Source organism: Geotrypetes seraphini, chromosome 3 (genome assembly GCF_902459505.1).
Source record: "Geotrypetes seraphini chromosome 3, aGeoSer1.1, whole genome shotgun sequence".
In the NCBI taxonomy this organism is placed as follows: Eukaryota; Metazoa; Chordata; class Amphibia; order Gymnophiona; family Dermophiidae; genus Geotrypetes; species Geotrypetes seraphini.
In genome coordinates this window covers 144,515,518-144,533,457 of record NC_047086.1, presented here as the reverse complement: position 1 = coordinate 144,533,457, position 17,940 = coordinate 144,515,518, and the positions used below count along the sequence as shown (strand labels likewise).

At 43.3% G+C, this 17,940-nt stretch overlaps 2 protein-coding genes across 12 annotated transcripts in view; one reads left to right on the top strand and one right to left on the bottom strand.

Annotated features, from left to right (window-relative positions):
• LOC117357949 (unconventional myosin-Vb-like) overlaps window positions 1-7,815 on the top strand; it is a 67,325-nt gene extending 59,510 nt beyond the window's left edge. For 6 of the 8 annotated variants that reach the window (XM_033939239.1, XM_033939240.1, XM_033939238.1 and 3 more), the window contains 2 exons: window positions 657-827; window positions 7,474-7,815. In XM_033939239.1, the coding sequence (XP_033795130.1) occupies window positions 657-827; window positions 7,474-7,532 (230 nt within the window). In that variant the 3' untranslated portion in view covers window positions 7,533-7,815. Of the gene's footprint in view, window positions 1-656; window positions 828-3,274; window positions 3,430-3,735; window positions 3,899-7,473 lie in introns of all 8 variants that reach the window. The other 2 variants (XR_004538909.1, XM_033939236.1) reach the window with 1 other exon arrangement.
• A 3,102-nt stretch (window positions 7,816-10,917) lies between these two features.
• Window positions 10,918-17,940, bottom strand: part of LOC117357694 (balbiani ring protein 3-like) — a 67,115-nt gene continuing 60,092 nt past the window's right edge. Inside the window, exons 9-10 of one of the 4 annotated variants that reach the window (XM_033938645.1) lie at window positions 16,439-16,484; window positions 10,918-11,766 (exon numbers count right to left, since the gene is read on the bottom strand). In XM_033938645.1, coding sequence (XP_033794536.1) covers window positions 16,452-16,484 — 33 coding nt within the window. In that variant the 3' untranslated portion in view covers window positions 10,918-11,766; window positions 16,439-16,451. The remainder of the gene's footprint in view (window positions 11,767-16,438; window positions 16,485-17,940) is intronic. The other 3 variants (XM_033938646.1, XM_033938649.1, XM_033938648.1) reach the window with 3 other exon arrangements.

The window sequence follows — 17,940 nt, the reverse complement described above, 5'->3', positions numbered from 1 at the left end:
TCACCTGCTCTGGAAGCTTGTTCCAGTGATCTACAACCCTTTCTGTGAAGAAATACTTCCTTATGTCACTATCGAATTTCCCTCCTCTGAGTTTGAATGGATGCCCCCTTGTGACCGAGGGTCCCCTGAGAAAGAAGATGTCTTCTTCCACCTCGACACGTCCCGTGATGTATTTAAATGTCTCAATCATGTCCCCCCTCTCCCTGCGCTCCTCTAGAGTGTAGAGCTGCAATTTGTTCAGTCTTTCTTCGTACGAGAGACCCTTGAGCCCCGAGATCATCCTGGTGGCTATCCGCTGAACCGACTCAACTCTAAGCACGTCTTTACGGTAATGTGGCCTCCAGAATTGCACACAGTACTCCAGATGAGGTCTCACCATGGTTCTGTACAGTGGCATTATGACTTCAGATTTGCGGCTAACGAAGCTTCTATTGATATATCCCATAAGTTGCCTTGCTTTGGATGAGGCCTTCTCCACTTGTTTGGCGGCCTTCATGTCTGCACTGATGATTATTCCCAAGTCTCTTTCTTCTGAAGTCCTAGCTCGTGTTTCTCCATTTAAGGTGTAAGGTTTGCATGGATTTCTTATGTACACTGCTTAGATATAAGTGGTTTATAAATTTTTTTAATAATTTTTTTAAAAAAATTTTTCTTAGATGGTCACTCCAGAGAAAAGCAATCTTTGGTGAAAGAGATTATACAGCTAAAACAAACGAAAGAACAGACTGATAGGCAGGTCTCTCAGAAGGAAACCGAGATCCTGCTCCTCAGACAGGAACTAGAAAAGGAACTAACCAATGAAAATAACAAGGCACAACAAATCCAAGGTATGACCAAACAACTGACAGGTTTCTTTGGTAGCAGGATATAGTGAGTGTGACAAATTTAACAAATATTTCAATAAGCACAAAATTAAGGTTGTAAGTAAGACCAGTAGTGTAGCTTATTTTAAAAAATATCAAAATAAAAACCAACATTTGGACAAGTTTTTGATGAACAAGATGATTACCAATTATTAGTGAAGCAAGGATGGGGGAGGGTAGTTGTCTTCAGTTGGTGTAAATCAGTGTCTTGCAAATTTTTTCCACTGCGGCACACTAAAATCGGGGCCGTGTCTACAGGACCTTTGTGCGTGATGTCATCACATCGACGTCCGTGTATGCTCAGAGGCCCTGTAGACGCAGCCCTGAGCTCAGGGTCCATCCAAAACCTGGACAAACTATTGGGTTTTGGAAATCCCTCCATCGCTGGGGAGGCAGAGAGGAGGAAAGGCGCTGCTTTTGGCAGTGACCAATTCGTCTCTTTCACCGCACACCTAGAATCTTGCCGTGGCACACAGTTTACGATACACTGGTGTAAATCCTCACACCCAAAATTGGGCGCAAATCCTGGTGCCAAACACTATTCTATAAATGATGAACAATACTGAGTGCCATATACAGAATAACACTTATTTTTATTGGTATCCAGTGCAGTAGTTGGAGCTACAGCCTCAGTACCCTGGGGTTCAAACCCCGCACTGCTCCTTGTAACCCTGGGCAAGTCACTCAGTCCTCCATAGTCCCAGGTACGTTAGATAGATTGTGAGCCCACCGGGACAGATAGGGGAAGTGCTTGAGTACCTGATTGTAAAAACCGCCTTAGATAACCTTGATAGGCGGTATATAAAATCCTAATAAACTTAAACTTGAAACTATGGTCTCCTTTTACGAAGGCGCATTAGCAGGTTTAAAGTGTAGCTTTCTGCCAGCAATCCCTCTGCCAGACCTTAAGGAAGCAAAACAAAGCACATGTAACCTGTGGGGTTTTTATACACAATTCTCGATGGTGCTGGAAAAAGCCTCACAGACATAGCCTTTGTTCCCTCTAACACGAGCACAGGAGCAATTGCTCATACATTATAGGAGCGCTGCTCACAAAAATACTTGCAAATCTGGAAAATTGTTGGGTTTTAGAACTTGTTGCTCACACAGAAAAAAAAAATTTTAATTCCTTGTTGTTCACATGAGAAACAATTTGCACGCACCTGGCCAATCCTTAGAGGGATCATTGGACACGGCCAATTAGAGAACAAACTGCATGCAATGACAGCACCTGTCACTGACAGAATTACAGCTCTAATCATCTCTCTTCCCTTTCCATTTCCTATTAGGGCAGAGGAGTAAAGGAGTCAGTTATAATGAAAGGAGGAGTTTTTATCTGTGGGAATTTTGCAGAGCTGTGAAGCCTGGAACAAAATTCAACACTTTTGTCTCTTGGTTTTCCCTGCCGCTAGGACCCTTGCGGTTAGGGAGGTCTTCAGACCTAATGCCTTAATAGCCAGCAGCAGCACAAAAATTGTTAGCTGAGTTCTGCCTCATGGTGAATCTTAAAAAATAGTTGGCAATAAAATAGAGGCTATAATAACCAAAGAAGAAGGTTAGTATTCAAGCCACAAACATAAAAAAAACTAACCAAGACAATGTTGTGAGAATCTTGTCAATAAGCATATATAAGACACATAAAATAAAGGCTGTCATCACATAAATATTGTCCTGCAGTCTGGGTAAACCAGAGGCATCAGAGTGTCCCTTCTCACTTAATAGAATTAGGAGACGAGGAAGAACACTGCTTTATTTTACCATTTTTATTGGCTTGGTATCCAACTAAGTATTTTACCCAAGTCTGAGGAAAGGAACCAGTGCCCTGGTAGATCCCAGGGGACATCAGTTTATCTCCATCCATGAGGAAATTTACCATCCATAAAAGTTCCAGGTACAAGAGAGCTCACAGCCCAGAAAAACAAATATTATGTTGCTGGCCCTACTCTCATGCTCTGAAGAGAAGAACACAAGACAACTGCCTAGAATTTCCCCTAGTGGCCAAGACATACACATAGAATAAATAAAGGTGGGAGAAGAGGAAGAGAAAGAACAGGTGAGAAATTGGAGGATGATTGAGAGGAATAACTTGGAAGGAAGAAGGTGGAGAGAGAACCCGAAGAGGCAATAAGTTGAAGGAAGAGACTGAGTTAGAGGAAAATGAAATTTGGGAGAAGAAGGGGGGAAATAATCAGCTGATACAGGGAAGAGAAGAGAGTAAAAAAAACAGGTCTAGATGTGGGCAAGGCTCTGAAAGGATAAAAGAGGGGGAAGAGTTGAGAACCAAAGAATGTGAAGGGCTTGAAAGGAGAAAGAGTACACTCTCCAGTTTCATCCTTTGTTCCCCATCATGGTTTACTCAATGTACTCACTTAAAATGACTCTTGTAATGACTTTTCTGTGTCTTGTTAAAGTTAAAGCAGAAGTCTGAGCAGCAAAAGGCTATGGAGATGCAGATGTCTGAGAAGAGCATGGAAATACTGAAAGTGCAATCTGGTATACATGAAATAGAAGAGAAAATTCAGCAACGTGCTACAGCCATGCATGAGCAGATCACACGTGACCTTAGGTATGAGAAACCAATACTACAGATTGCCACAATAATTCAATTCAGATTTTGAAATAGGGAATAGATAACCACTATTGAAGTGTGTTTACATTTTGGGGCCTCTCTGTATACGAACTGTTTGTGGTATTGCGGTATATAAAAATAGTTATTATTATTATTCCTTTGATGTACCATCTGCAACGTTTTGTAGCCTTGTCCCTCTCTCTTTGTCATATGGCGATGGTTACATTTTAATTTCTAATAGTTATTAGCATGGAAGGCAGCCCTGTTCAAACACAATAAATCTGGACATGGGTTTCTCCTCAGGAATGAGATAACACGTCTTCATCAGCAACTGCGAGAGAGAACACTGCAGGCAGAGCAGGATCGTCTTCTGAGGAGTAAAAGGATGGAAGACTCTAGCACAATAGCAAAGGAGAATGCTGCCCTAGAATCCCAGCTCCTGGAGATCAACAAGCAGTTAGACATAGTAAGACCAAGGAATGAGTCCTCATCTTGCTGCCTTAGGGCTCCTATTACAAAGCGGCACTTCCGATTAGCTATTCAATTCTCATGGTAGCTGAAACTTCGGTTTCTACTTGACAAAGACGCAGCGAGATCCGGAAACCTGCACCAAGCACAATGCCAGCTGCGGAAACTCTGAGAGAACCTCTATCCCATGGGCTTCTTCGCATTCAGCATTAGCTAATTGGTAGCACTGTTTTGGAAAAGGAGCCCTTCAGTTGTGGATGGTGCTTTGTACGAAATAGAGCTGTAAAACTACAGTTGAGCATGTCATTATAGTGAATTGTGTGTGGGACTGAATAGAACCAAAATGGCCTCCAGCTGTAGACAAAATAAGTGCACTGGCTGAAAAACTAAACTGAACCTTAAGTTTGCATACCACATCCTCTCCATAAAGATAGAGCTCGGCACAGTGTACAGGTAATTCAATAAATGAGGGAAAGATATAATAAGAAATTAGAGGTTATAAAGTGGATTGGCTCTCGATTTCTATGAACCTGAGCAAACAATTTTTGGCTGCCTCTTATCCCCACCCCCAAATAAAAATTTTTGTAGTTTTTTTACCCATGCCTGCATTTTGTGATTTATTTTTTTTTTATGTTCATTAGAACGTTTTAACATGTGTGAATTGTACAAGTGGTGCTGAAAAGTTCTCAGCCCAACCAACCAACTTCTTAAATATTGAGTTTTATTTTGCCACTGTTATCTTATTTCATTAAGTGCCAATTTGTAGGAACAAAATTCTGTGTTTCAAATCATTGATTGAACCATAACCACATAATTTTCTTCTTGGTTGAGCTGCGAACTATTCAGCATTCCCTTGTAGGTGTGCTAATTCATAGTTTAATATGTGCTAAATAGACTTTCTAGTGCAATAGGTGTGACATTCTGGATGAACGGGTTATAACCCAGGCGTGTGGTTATCTGAACTGTGACCTTTAAATGACCATTCATGTTTTAGAATCCATAAATTGCCACTTAGGGCTAGATTCACAAAGCAAACTGATCGGTTTGCGACGCGATTTACCTCCGACCCGATTCACTAACCTCTCCTGCGATCCGCTTCCGATCTGTGCATACAAATTAGGGGAAACGGCATGCAAAGTAGGCAGGGACACGATTCACTAAACTGAAGAAGAAAGACCGATTGGGATTGCCGAGCCGAAGTAAAGTGACTGCTGAGGACCAGTTGCTTCACTTCTTACCAACTCTCCTGCCATTTAAAACCATGGGCTGGCAATGCACTTTTACAGAATACATAAAAAAGGAATTCTTCCTTTTTTATATATTCTGTAAAAATTGCCAGCCCATGGTTTTAACCTGCCCCCCCCCCGCCAATGTCCCACCTGCGCTGATGCACCCCCCCCACGCCGATGCCCCACATAAGGCAGGTGGGATGCCAACTCCTGGTGCAGCCCACCTCCCTCCCTGTAGCTAAGCTCTAGGCCGGCAAGCCAGTCAGGCCCACCCCCTTCCTGTACCTTTCAAATCGTTGGGAGCAGGAGGGTTGCTCGGTCCCTCCTGCTCCTCCAGCCTAGCCACCAGATGGCTGGGCCCGGCCCACCCCCTCCCTCCCCATACCTTTAAAATTGCTGGGAGCAGGAGGGGTGCTCGGTCCCTCCTTCTCCTCCAGCCTCCTGCGCAGCAATGACGGCCTTAGGCCATGCCCCAATGCATCATCTGATGCACGGGGAGGGACCTAAGGCCATGATTGACTGAGGCACCTCAAGCTCCTCCCTGGGAGGAGCTTGGGGAACCTCAGCCAATCAGGGACTTCCTTAGGGAGGAGTCTAAGGAAGTCCCTGATTGGCCATAGGTTCTCATGAGGGCGAGGATAGCCAGGAGGCTGTAGCAGCCCTAAACCAGGGAGAGAAACTGGCATTGTGCAGGCTCATTAAGACTTAAATGAAATCATTGCAATCTCTCTATGGGAACTGGATTTAGAGGTTCCGCAAATTGCCTTGACACAGCAATCACTGCTCAGCAGCTCCAAGACCAAGACAAAATTTTTTCCTTCACATCCTAAGATCACCTGAGCTTGTAAGGGTTATTTATAGTGAACCCCACTATTTACCCTTCTCCATTGGGAATACTGACCATTTAACCCTACTCTCTGTTTTCTATCTTATAGCCAGCTCTTAATCCACAATAGGATATTACTCCCTATTCCATGACTTTCCTCCGGAATCTTTCATGAGGTACTTTGTCAAATGCCTTTTGAAAATCCAGACACCCAGTATTGATCAGCTCATCTCTATCCACATGTTTATTTACCCCTTCAAAAGAAATGTAGTAGGTTAGTGAGGCAAGATTTCCCTTGTCTAAATCTATGTTGACTTTGTCTCACTAATCCATGCTTAAGTATATGTTCTGTAATTTTGGGCTTTATAATAGTCTACTATTAGAGGTCTACAAATTTGAAATTGCAGTATTTTATAGAATTCAGTATTTTAGATTTTATAGAATTCAGTGTTTATTTTAGATTTGATATACTGCTCCTGCATTTTACTGACCTAAGCAGTAAATACGTCAGGGCCTGGTTCCATGTGATTTTTCAATGATTTTTAATCACTTTTTGAATTTCCTTTCCCAGTAGTGGCCTATTCATCTGAGTTATTGCTTCTAAGGGTAAATGAGGTATATATGGTGTTCTCCTCTCATTCTAGAATTTTCCTTCATTTGAAAAAATGCTCATTTCCTGTCCTTTAACACCACGGAGATATTTAAACTTCTCAGTCATATCCCCTCTCTCTCACCTTTCTTCCAGAGTACTGTGTACATATTGAAGTCTATAAGTCTGACCCCATATACTTTATGGCAAAGACCACTAACCAATTTTGTAGCAGCCCTCTAGACTGACTCCATCCTATTTATCTTTTTGAAGGTGTGGTCTCCAGAATTGCACACAGTATTCCAAATGGGTCCTCAACAGAGACTTATACAACAACATTATCACCTCATTTTTCCTACTGATCATTCCTCCTCTTAAGCACCTGAGCATCATTCTGGCTTTGACTATCACCATTTCTACTTTTGTTGCCATCTTAAAATCATCAGACACAGTCACCCCCAAGTCTTGCTCTTCTTTCATACACAGAAGTACTTCCCCCCCTATATTATACTGTTATATTGGATTTTTGCAGCCCAAGTGCATGACCTTGCATTTTTTTTTTTTTTAGCATTAAACCTTAGTTGCCAGTTACTTGGAACACCAATCTTAGGATCATATATTATTAGCAAATGTAGTTCTCTACCCTGCACCAATGCTCCCTGTAAGGACTGACTGGCTACGTGCAAATTTTTTCTCATGTGAGTTCCTCCTCAAATTTTTTTTGTGTGAGCAACAAGTTCTAAAAACCAACAATTTTGCAGATTTCCAAATGTTTTTGTGAGCAACTATGTAAAATCTGTGAGCGATGCTCCTAGAATGTATGGCCACACAGTTTCAAACCTGGATACTACATATTTTTTAAACTGTTAAAAAAAAATCCCTAAAACCTGATTCGTCTGTTGACTTACATTTGTTTACTTTCACTACAGCTATCCAACAAGGAAAAAGAACCACTTCAAACTTCAACAAGGATAGAGAAACTCAATGAAGATGTTTCAGCCCTAATATCAAAGCATAATCTGCATCACTCTTTAGAGCCAGAGGGGTGGCAGGAGATATATGGCATAACACATTCGATGAGGAGTCCATCCAGATCAACAAGTAACCTGGTAGCAGGACTGGACCGCAGAATTATAGATATTGAAATAAGCAAATAAACTCTATACTTCGGTGCTCACTAATGCTCTTGTCTAATCATATTAATGTGCAAATGCAACCATTGCTTTCACTGATTTATAACATAGTAAATGATGGCAGATAAAGACCTGAACGGTCCATCCATTAGTTATTCTCATTAAAAATACATGATTAAATTAACTTGTCTCTTCTTTGATATTTCTGGGCCAAAGACTAAAGTCCACCTGGTATTGTCCTAGGTTCCAACTGCTGAAGTTGCCATCTAAGCTCGCTCCAGTCTATTCAACCACTCCGTTGTTTGCAGGATATCTATTGTAAAGTCTGGCTAGTAATGTCCTCATAGTCCAAGTTAGTAGAGTTCCCACTTATGCCCTCCCCAACCCATCCTACACCGAAGCACCATATATGGGACACAAACCGTACAAGTCTGTCCAATACCGGCCTTAGTTCTTTAATTTATACCATTTGTTTTCTAATTAGAGATCCTCTGTGTTTATCCCACGCTTTTTTGAATTCCATCACTGTTTTCCTCTCCACCACCTCCCTCGGAAAGACATACCAGGCATCCACCATCCTCTCCATGAAAAATAATTTCCTAACATTACTCCTAAGTCTTCCTCCCTGCAACCTCAAGTTATGCCCTCTAGTGTTACCATTTTCCCTTCTCTGGAAAAGATTTGGTTCTATATTAATACCTTTCAAGTATTTAAATGTCTGTATCATATCTCCCCTGTCCCTCCACTCTTCTAGAGTATACATGTTTAGGTCTTTCAGTCTCTTCTCGTACATCTTTTGGTTCAAACCTCTTACTGTTTTCATCGCCTTCCTTTGGACCACTTCAAGTCTTTTTATATCCTTCACCAGACACGGCCTCCAAAGCTGAACACAATACTCCAAGTGTGGCCTCACCAATGGCCTATATAGGGGCATCAACACCTCCATTCTTCTGCTGCTTATTCCTCTTTCTATACAGCTTAGCATCCTTCCGGCTACAGCCACCACCTTATCACACTGTTTAGATGCCTTTAGATCCTCAGATACAGTCACCCCAAGGTCTTTGTCTCCGTTTGTGCTTATCAGCCTCTCGCCTCCTAGCACATATGGTTCCCCTTGGATTTCTAACCCCCCAAAAGCATCACTCTGCACTTCTTCGCATTTTATTTTATTTGCCAGATGTTAGACCATTCTTCTAACTTGTGCAGATCTTTCTTCATGTTTTCTACCCCCTCCAGGGTGTCCATTTACCACTACCCTCTGGGGTCTGTCCGTCAACCAGTTTCTAATCCAGTTCACCACTATGGGCCCTAACTTTAGCCCATGGAGTTTGTTTAAAAGCCTCCTATGAGGAACCGTGTCAAAGGCTTTGCTGAAATCTAAGTAAATTACATCTAGTGCATGTCCTTGATCCAATTCTCTGGTTACCCAGTCAAAGAATTCAATCAGATTTGTTTGGCACAATTTACCTTTAGTAAACCCATGTTACCTCGGATCTTGTAATCCATTAGATTCTAAGGATTTCACTATCCTTTCCTTCAGCAGCGTTTCCTTTATTTTTCCAATAACCAAAGTGTGGCTTACTGGCCTGTAGTTTCCTGCTTCATCTCTACAACCACTTTTGTGAAGAGGGACCACATCTGCTCTTCTCTAGTCCCCATGGAACCTCTCCCGTCTCTAAAGATTTGTTGAACAAATCTTTAAGAGGACCCGCCAGAACCTCTTGGAGCTCCCTCAGTATCCTGGGATGGATCCTGTCCGGTCCCATAGCTTTGTCCACCTTCAGTTTTTCAAGTTGCTCATAAACCCTTTCTATCCACAAACCACCTGAAAATGATAATGGAAACGGTAGAAAAATGGATGTCAAGTCATAAACTAAAACTGAACTCGGAAAAAACTAAATTCCTACTACTGGAAAGGGAAAAAAAACCTTCTCTCACAGAACTAGAAGTAAATACAATCAAGTACCCAATGCAAAGCACACTCAAGATCCTGGGAATTCAACTAGACAGAAACTGCACAATGCAATCTCAAATCCACAAAATCATCCAAAGAGCATTCTTCACAATACGTAACCTAAGAAAAATAAGAAAATTCTTCAACAAAGATCAATACAAGATATTAGTACAATCCCTAGTACTGAGTATTGTAGATTACTGTAACAGCCTATACCTATCATGCCCAAATTACATGATAAAACAATTACAGACAGTTCAGAACACAGCCCTCAGAATCATCTACTCACTAGGCAAATATGACCACATCACCAAAGCATACCTAGATTCACACTGGCTACCAATAAAAGCAAGATCCCAGTTCAAATTCTACTGTCTACTATACAAAGTAATACATGGAACAGCACCCAGCTACCTAAACAACAGACTACACCGTAACCTCTCACACAGATTAAGGAGAACTCAGAGCCTATTCACTCACCCCCCTCTCAAAGGAACACGACGAAAGAAACTATATGACAGCCTTTTAGCGACACAGGCAGCAAAGATCGATACTACCATCACCAATCTACTGACCAAATCAATAGACATTAAAGCATTCCGAAAAGAAATCAAAACTCATCTCTTCAAAAAACATTTCACATCATCATAACCTCACAAAAGTATTAGAAAATGCTCTCATGACTACCCTAACACCACCACCAGCAACACCCGAATCCGGACAGTATTATCTCTATTCGTCTAAACAGCAGAATCCGGACAATATTATCTCTATTCGTCTAAACAACCTATCACTATCTAATATCTACTACCAATTTATCCTGGAAAAGTCCAGAACAACAATTGTAACTTAACGCATTCTTGATTATATGTACTGCAATGCTACTGGAAATGTCCAGTCTTCTAACTTGTAATCCGCTTAGAACCGCAAGGCACAAGCGGAATAGAAATCACTAATGTAATGTAATGTAATGTAATGTAATGGTGCGGTATCCACTCCATTCTCAGATGTAACTTTGCTAACCAATTGTGGCCCTTCTGATATTTCTTCCATGAACACCGAACAGAAGTATATGTTTAGCATGTTTGCTTTTTCCTCAACACACTCCACAAAGTGGTTTATACCTTCTTTCAGTCTCCCCTCCCCTTTTCTGTAAGGCTGTCATTTGAATACTTTGATGTTTTACTCTGATAGCTGCCTTCATTTGCTGATCTCTGATCTGAAGAAGGATTACCTTTGAAAGCTAATCCAACCATTTTCTAGTTAGTCCAATAACAAAACTTGCCTCTTTTTTATTAACTTTTATTTATACTATTCAATTAGTGCAGTAACTCATGGGGGTATGTCTACTAAATGGTGTTGAGCCCTAATGCATACTCAGCATGTGTGAAATCTCTTACCACAAAGCATGTTAAAGTGTTTTGTGATAAATAACCTTTTTGCATTCACTGTGTGCATTATCTATATATATATTTTGGGGAGAGGAGGGGTGTGTCAGGGTGAAGAATGGGCACGTTTTGCGTGCTTTAACTGGTTAGCATGCCCATAGCACATGATCTGAAAAATAAATACCTGGAAAAGCCCTATTTCCTGGGTGTGCTGGAAAGGGGGTTTCGCATGCAGTAAAGTCCCACATTAGTAGGCACGGAACCTATTTCCTAGCACTCTTAAGTAGACATACCCCATGGTGTGAACATCGCAGAAGGACAAACAGTTAAGGAAAGCAGAGAGAGAGCCATCATATAACCTTAGGAAATTATGTAGTTTCTGCATTTTAGAGAGTTAAAGAAGTACAGACTATAGCTTATAGACAATCAGCTAAGACAGGAATGGCCTGTCAATAAGAACTATCCCTCATGAAGAAATGGTGCATTTCAGTACAACTGGCCTAGTCTGTTTTGTATGGTCACATCTCACTTAGACAAATACAATGCCCTAGTAGCCCCTTTATAGCACTATTAGAAAACAAAATATAGAAAATTAGCAATTACTAGAATAGTTATAAAATAATGCAGCCAGGCTCCAGCTTCATAGAAATTTAGTTTGCATTTGAAAGTGTCTCCTGTTCTCCAGAGTCATAGACAGGCCCGTTCTGGTTCGCAGGTTATTCAGTGGCTGGAATCCTCCTTCCGCTGCTGAAACATGAGAAAGGAAGAGCCAAGATAATCGGCATCAGATTTTATATAAAAAAGTGGAATAATCCAAATGTATTTATTTTTAGTTTCACTGGTGCCTCAGGGTGTGTTACATTCAAGTATGGAAGGTAATAAAGTGATACATCATGGGGGGGAGGAATTATCAGTGAGGGCTACCATTAGGACAAATTATTTTATTGTTAATCCCAGTTATTAGTAACTAGGTCTTGTTGCATAGAACAGGACCTTTGCTAAAATAGCACCAGTGTTAAAGTAGTAAAATCTTAACAGTAGCCCACGTTGATAACTACGCCCAATAATTTGCAAACCTCCGGACTAGTGTTCATAATGCTGGAACAGTGGTTCCCACCCCTCTCCTGTAGGACCACCAGCTAGTCAGATTTTCAGGATAGCCCTAATCAGTAGCATAGCTAGGGAGGTTGGCGCCTGAGTGGTGGCGCCCAGCATTGTTGTGCTGTGTGTCCCCTGCTCTTCCCCACCATGCCATGTGCACCCCCTACCATGCCCCTCGCTCTTCCCCACCACGCTGTGCACCCCCTCCCCCCCCCCACTCTTCCCCATTGCTTGAGTGCCCTCCGCCTCACATGTACCTGCTTGAAATGCTTGAAGATGCGTGAGCATCTTCTACCTGCTGCTCATGCCAGCCTAGGCTCCTTTCTTATGTCACATAGCCTGTGATGGGGAAGTGATGTCAGAAGGGAGCCGAAGACAGCACGAGCAGCAGGTGGAAGATGCTACTCCAGCCAGCAAACATTTCAAGAGGTACGCTGGGGGGGCAGAGAGGAGGAGAGGAGCTGGTGCCCCATGAAGATGGCGCCAGGGGTGGTCCGCATTCCCCCTTACTACGCCACTAGCCCTAATGAATGTGCATGCCCGTCACCTCCATTATAAGCAAATCTCTCTCATGCATATTCATTAGGGCTATCTCAAAAACCTGACTGGCTGGTGGTACTCCAGGAAAGGGTTGAGAACCACTGTTCTAGAACTACCCATATATAAACAGTGGATCATGACTGGTAAATCATTTCTTTGGGCATTTTTTCTTATACTTCATTCCTTCTACAAACAGGTGGCCAAACAGGTTGAAAAGGTGACAGCAAAAGCTAGAAGGATGCTAGGGTGCATAGGAAGAGGTGTGGCCAGGAGGTGTTGATGCCCCTTTATAAGACTTAGGTGAGCTATAGAATATTGTGTACAATCCTGGAGACCACACCTTCAAAAAGATATAAAAAGGATGTTGTCAGTCCAGAGGAAGGTGACTAAAATGGTGCGTAGTCTTTGTCATAAGGTGTTTGGGGACAGACTAACAGATCTCAATATAAAGTAAAACCTTACATTAGTAACTTGGTTTGCAAGTGTTCTGCATGACAAGCAAAACATTTTATTAAATTTTAACTTGATATACAAGCAATGTCTTGCAATACGAGTACATACAGTCTACACATGTCACATCATCACAACTGTTCTCTCTCTGACACTGCAAGAGTCTAGTGACTGTTCTAAAGGAGCAAAGTCTTGCAATATAAGTTGTGACCAGTCAGACTCTGTGCCTGACGTGTTCCCAGCTAGAAACCCCAGGAGAGACAGAGACAGGGCTAGGAAAGTTGTTCCCAAGCCCCGCAGAGCCCAGCAGCCTAGGTTCCTTGAGTACACTAGGGAGGAATCCGCTGAGGATGAGGTCCTATCTGATTATTCAGAAGCTGAGGACATGGTAACTCATCCCAGCTCTGCTAGGTTTGCTCCTAAGCCTGTGAATATTAGGTTTAGACAGGATACTCCTGTAAGAAAACCCTGCAGTTGCCACAACATCCATAGGGGGAGCCCAAGAGAGCCTCAGAACAGCACAGGCACACTGAGAGTAGAGAACTGCACGGGAACGGGGACGACGGGGATCCCGCGGGTTCCCCCTTCGGGTCACGGGGATCCCGTGGGGACGCCCCCTAGGGTCGTGGGGATCCCGTGGGGACGCCCCCTAGGGTTGCGGGGATCCCGTGGGGACGCCCCCTAGGGTCGCGGGGATCCCGCGGGGTTCAAAGCCTTTCCTACCTGCCCTGCTGCGAGGCCTCATTTTCCATTTCCTTCCTGCCTGCCCTGCTGCAGCACACATAGCCAATCAGAAGTCTTCCCCGATGTCAGCGCTGACGTCAGAAGAATGGCTTAAGCAAAGCCCTCCCTTCCTCCGACGTCAGTGCTGACATCGGGAAGATTTCCGGTCGTCTGTGTGTGGCAGGGCAGGTAGGGAAAGGCAGTCGCGTACCAAAGCAAGGGGCGGTCCGCCCCGGGTGCAGCCATGGGGGGGGGGGGAGTGTGCACAGCCGGTCAGGTCCCCTTTGTGGCGCTTCCCCCGATCGACCGAGATCAGGCCCGGCCAACAAACCTCCCTGCCCTGTAGCCGCAAATCTAAATTACCTTCTTATACTCCAGTAAGAAGGTAATTTAGATGTTGCGGCTACAGAGCAGGGAGGTTTGTCCGACCGGGCCTGTTCTGTTGTCGGTCGGATGGGGAAGCGCCACAAAGGTAAGGGGCAGGGAGGGAGAAAGGGAAGAAAGGTGGAGTGGAGAAGAAAAGACACTTAAGGAAAATGGGTAAAACCGAGGGGGGAGAAGGACGCTGAAAGCACTGGGGAAGACGGGAAGGGGGGAGAAGGACGCTGAAAGGATATGTGGAAGACAGAGGGGGGGAGAAGGATGCTGACAGGACATGGGGAAGACGGGAGGGGGGGAGAAGGACGCTGAAAGGACATGGGGAAGACAGAGGGGGAGAAGGATGCTGAAAGGATATGGGGAAGACAGGGGAGAAGGACACTGAAAGCACATGTGGAAAACAGAGGGGGGAGAAGGATGCTGACAGGACATGGGGAAGATGGGGGAGAAGGACGCTGAAAGGAAATGGGGAAGAGAGAGAGGGGAGAAGACGCTGGCAGGGAAGAAGACAGAGATGCCAGACTATGGGTGGGGACGGGTGAGATTTCTGTCCCCGCGCAACTCTCTAACTGAGAGCAGGGCCTGTCTTTCCACCTGAAAAGCCAGCTACTTTCCCTTCAGAATCAGAGATGACAAGGAAGGGAAAGGGTCCTCTCTCCAGTGCTCAGCAGCCAGTCAGACCACAGCAACTTAATAATCTGGAGCTTTTAGCTCCAGACCAAGGAGTTGAGGCCATACCTCAAGTAGAAGAAATGGACATCAGGTATTTCCAGACCCTGAAGCTATGGAAATAGGAGTTGCCTGTAAGGCTAATTGAGCTCTAAACCTGTGTTTGTGGGAAGTTTTCATAGCTAACTACTGCTCAGAACTGAACTATTGTGGAATTTTGTGTGAACAATTAATAGGACTTGTGTTACAGCCTGTGGCCTGGTATGAAAGGTTTTTTTTCTCATTTTTTTGCTGCATGGGCTCACAGCACTGCTGAGGCCCAAGGCAAGGCTCCAGGTGGGGGGCAGGGCTCTCTAGCTGCAATTTCATAAAGGACTATTACTGATGTTTTCTCATTTTGTTTGCTGAAGGAATGTTTTGTTTTGGGTTTTTTTTGTTTGAACTGCATTGTTTTTATTTGAGTGCAGTAAAGCCCAGGAAATGAGAACTATACTATTGAGGGAGAAGCTTGTGAAGACCTCGGGTGGGAATATTTGATATTGTGTGAAGACAAACATGGCAGTTCTCCTGCCCCAGCTCAGGAGCAGAGAGCTGAGGGCCTCCTGAACTTTTCTTTTGGTGTTGTGGAAGTAATGCACTGAAGGTTTTGTTTTTTCACTGTGTTAAGTGGGATTATCTCTCTTCAGAGTAAGGCCTAGGCCCAGGCGAGGCCTAGCTATAGAAAGCTGTGCCAAACTTGCTAAGGCACAGGGATTTTGGATATCCTGATTCGCTGACCAGGATTTTTGCTTTGAATTTTGTCTTTTTGTTTCTTGTTTGCCACTCTGATTTTTGGAGAAATAAAGAACCCTAGATAGGATTTTGATTAATTACCTGGTTTCCACTTCACTGTTTTATTTGATATTTTGCCTGTGGGGCTGTCTCCTTATCGAGCAGCGCACCAGCGCAGTTTTCCTGTGGTCCACTTGGGGCGCTATCAGCCTAGTCCATGGCCTGGTGGCCACAAAGTACATATAGTATACACGTGTCACATGATCACAACTGAGCCGATTGTTCTTCTCTCCCTGACACTGCAAGAGTGTAGTGTCTGTTCTAAAGGAGCAAAGTCTTGCAATACAAGTACATACAGTCTACACGCATCACATCATCACAACTGAGCCGATGGTTCTCTGTCTGATGCTGCAGGAATGTAGTGACTGTTTTAAATCAGCAAGGTCTTGCAATACAAGTATGTATAGTATTTTATATTAAAGTTTGGGGTTTTGGAACAAATCTTCTGAGTTTCCATGATTTCTTATGGGAAAATTTGCTTTGATATACAAGTATTTTGGATTACAAGCATGTTTTCGGTGTATTTTGTATTAAAGTTTTGGGTTGTAGAACGAATCATCTGAGTTTCAATTATTTTCTATGGGGAAATTTGTTTTGATATATGAGTGCTTTAGATTACAAGCATGCTTCTGGAATGAATTATACCCATAAACCACGGCTTTACTGAATATACTTTAGAGGAAAGGCAGGCGGGGAGAGATATGATAAGAGACTTTGAAATACATACGTAAATTGCTTGCTCAATAGACGAGTCTTTCATTTGAACGGATGCTCTGCAATGAGAGGGCATAGGATGAAGTTAAGAGGTGATAGGCTCAGGTGTAATCTAAGCATAGGCACCAAACGTTTCCCAACTGACATAAGGATGCAAACATTTTACAACAGATTATGAAAAAAATAAAAAAACTCTATTCTTTGAAAGCATAAACACTATAGACAACTAATTTGAAACCCCTAGTATCACTAAATCCCATACTGAAGTGCTCAACCAGTATAGTCATGGAACCTCAATCCTCCCTTCCCCATTACTCCGTTCCTAACTCTGTCCTCCTCAAACTGCTACAGTATAATGTAGCATACACATTTTGTAATTCCTTATATAAGTCATCTTGAACCTATGTAAGCATCGCATGGCTCAGAAATACTGGATACGATTCTTTGCAGCTGTCAAGAGGTGATAGGGTCAGGAGTAATCTAAGAAAATACTTTATTACAGAAAGGGTGCTAGATGCGTGGAATAGTCTCCTGGAAGAAATGGTGGAGTCAGAGACTGTCTGAATTCAAGAAGGCGTGGGATAGGGACGTTGGATCCGGCGCTTGTCGTTCTCCTCGGAGCAGATAGGAGTGCGCATGCGCGGCTTGTCGCTCATGCATATTTTTTTTTGCACACACCTCATCAACCCTTAGAGGGCACATTGGATAGGACTCCAGATTTTAAGGAATGAACTGGTGGAATGATGCTGTGTTCCACCATACCATGAACTTTACTTTGTCTAAGTTTTTCCAGCAATGCAATATATTTTTGATAGCCAAAAACAATAGGATATTGAGCAAGCAAGCATTGGGTTCTGAGATATCTTGTGTGAGACCCAGTTGTCCAAGTACAATAATTTTGAGATGCAAGAGTTTGTGAATCTTGTGGAAATGATGTTCCAAACCTTATATAAGAATTGACGCTGCTGGGTCAGACCAGTGGTCCGTCATGCCCAGCAGTCCGCTCACGCGGTGGCCTTTGGTCAAAGACCAGCGCCCTAACTGAGACTAGCCCTACCAGCACACATCCTTGTTCAGCAGGAACTTGTCTAACTTTGTCTTGAATCCCTGGAGAGTGTTTTCCCCTAGGACAGACTCCGGAAGAGCGTTTCAGTTTTCTACCACTCTCTAGGTGAAGAAGATCTTGCTTACATTTGTACGGAATTTATCCCCTTTCAACTTTAGAGATTGCCCTCTCGTTCTCCCTATCTTGGAGAGGGTGAACAACCTGCCCTTATCTACTAAGTCTATCCCCTTCAGTACCTTGAATGTTTCAATTATATCCCCTCTCAATCTCCTCTGTTCGAGGGAGAAGAGGCCCAGTTTCTCTAATCTTTCATTGTACGGCAACTCTTCCAACCCTTTAACCATCTTAGTCGCTCTTTCTGGACCCTTTCGAATAGTACCGAGTCTTTCTGTATGTACAGCGACCAGTGCTGTACGCAGTACTCCAGGAGAGAGCGCACTATGGCCCGT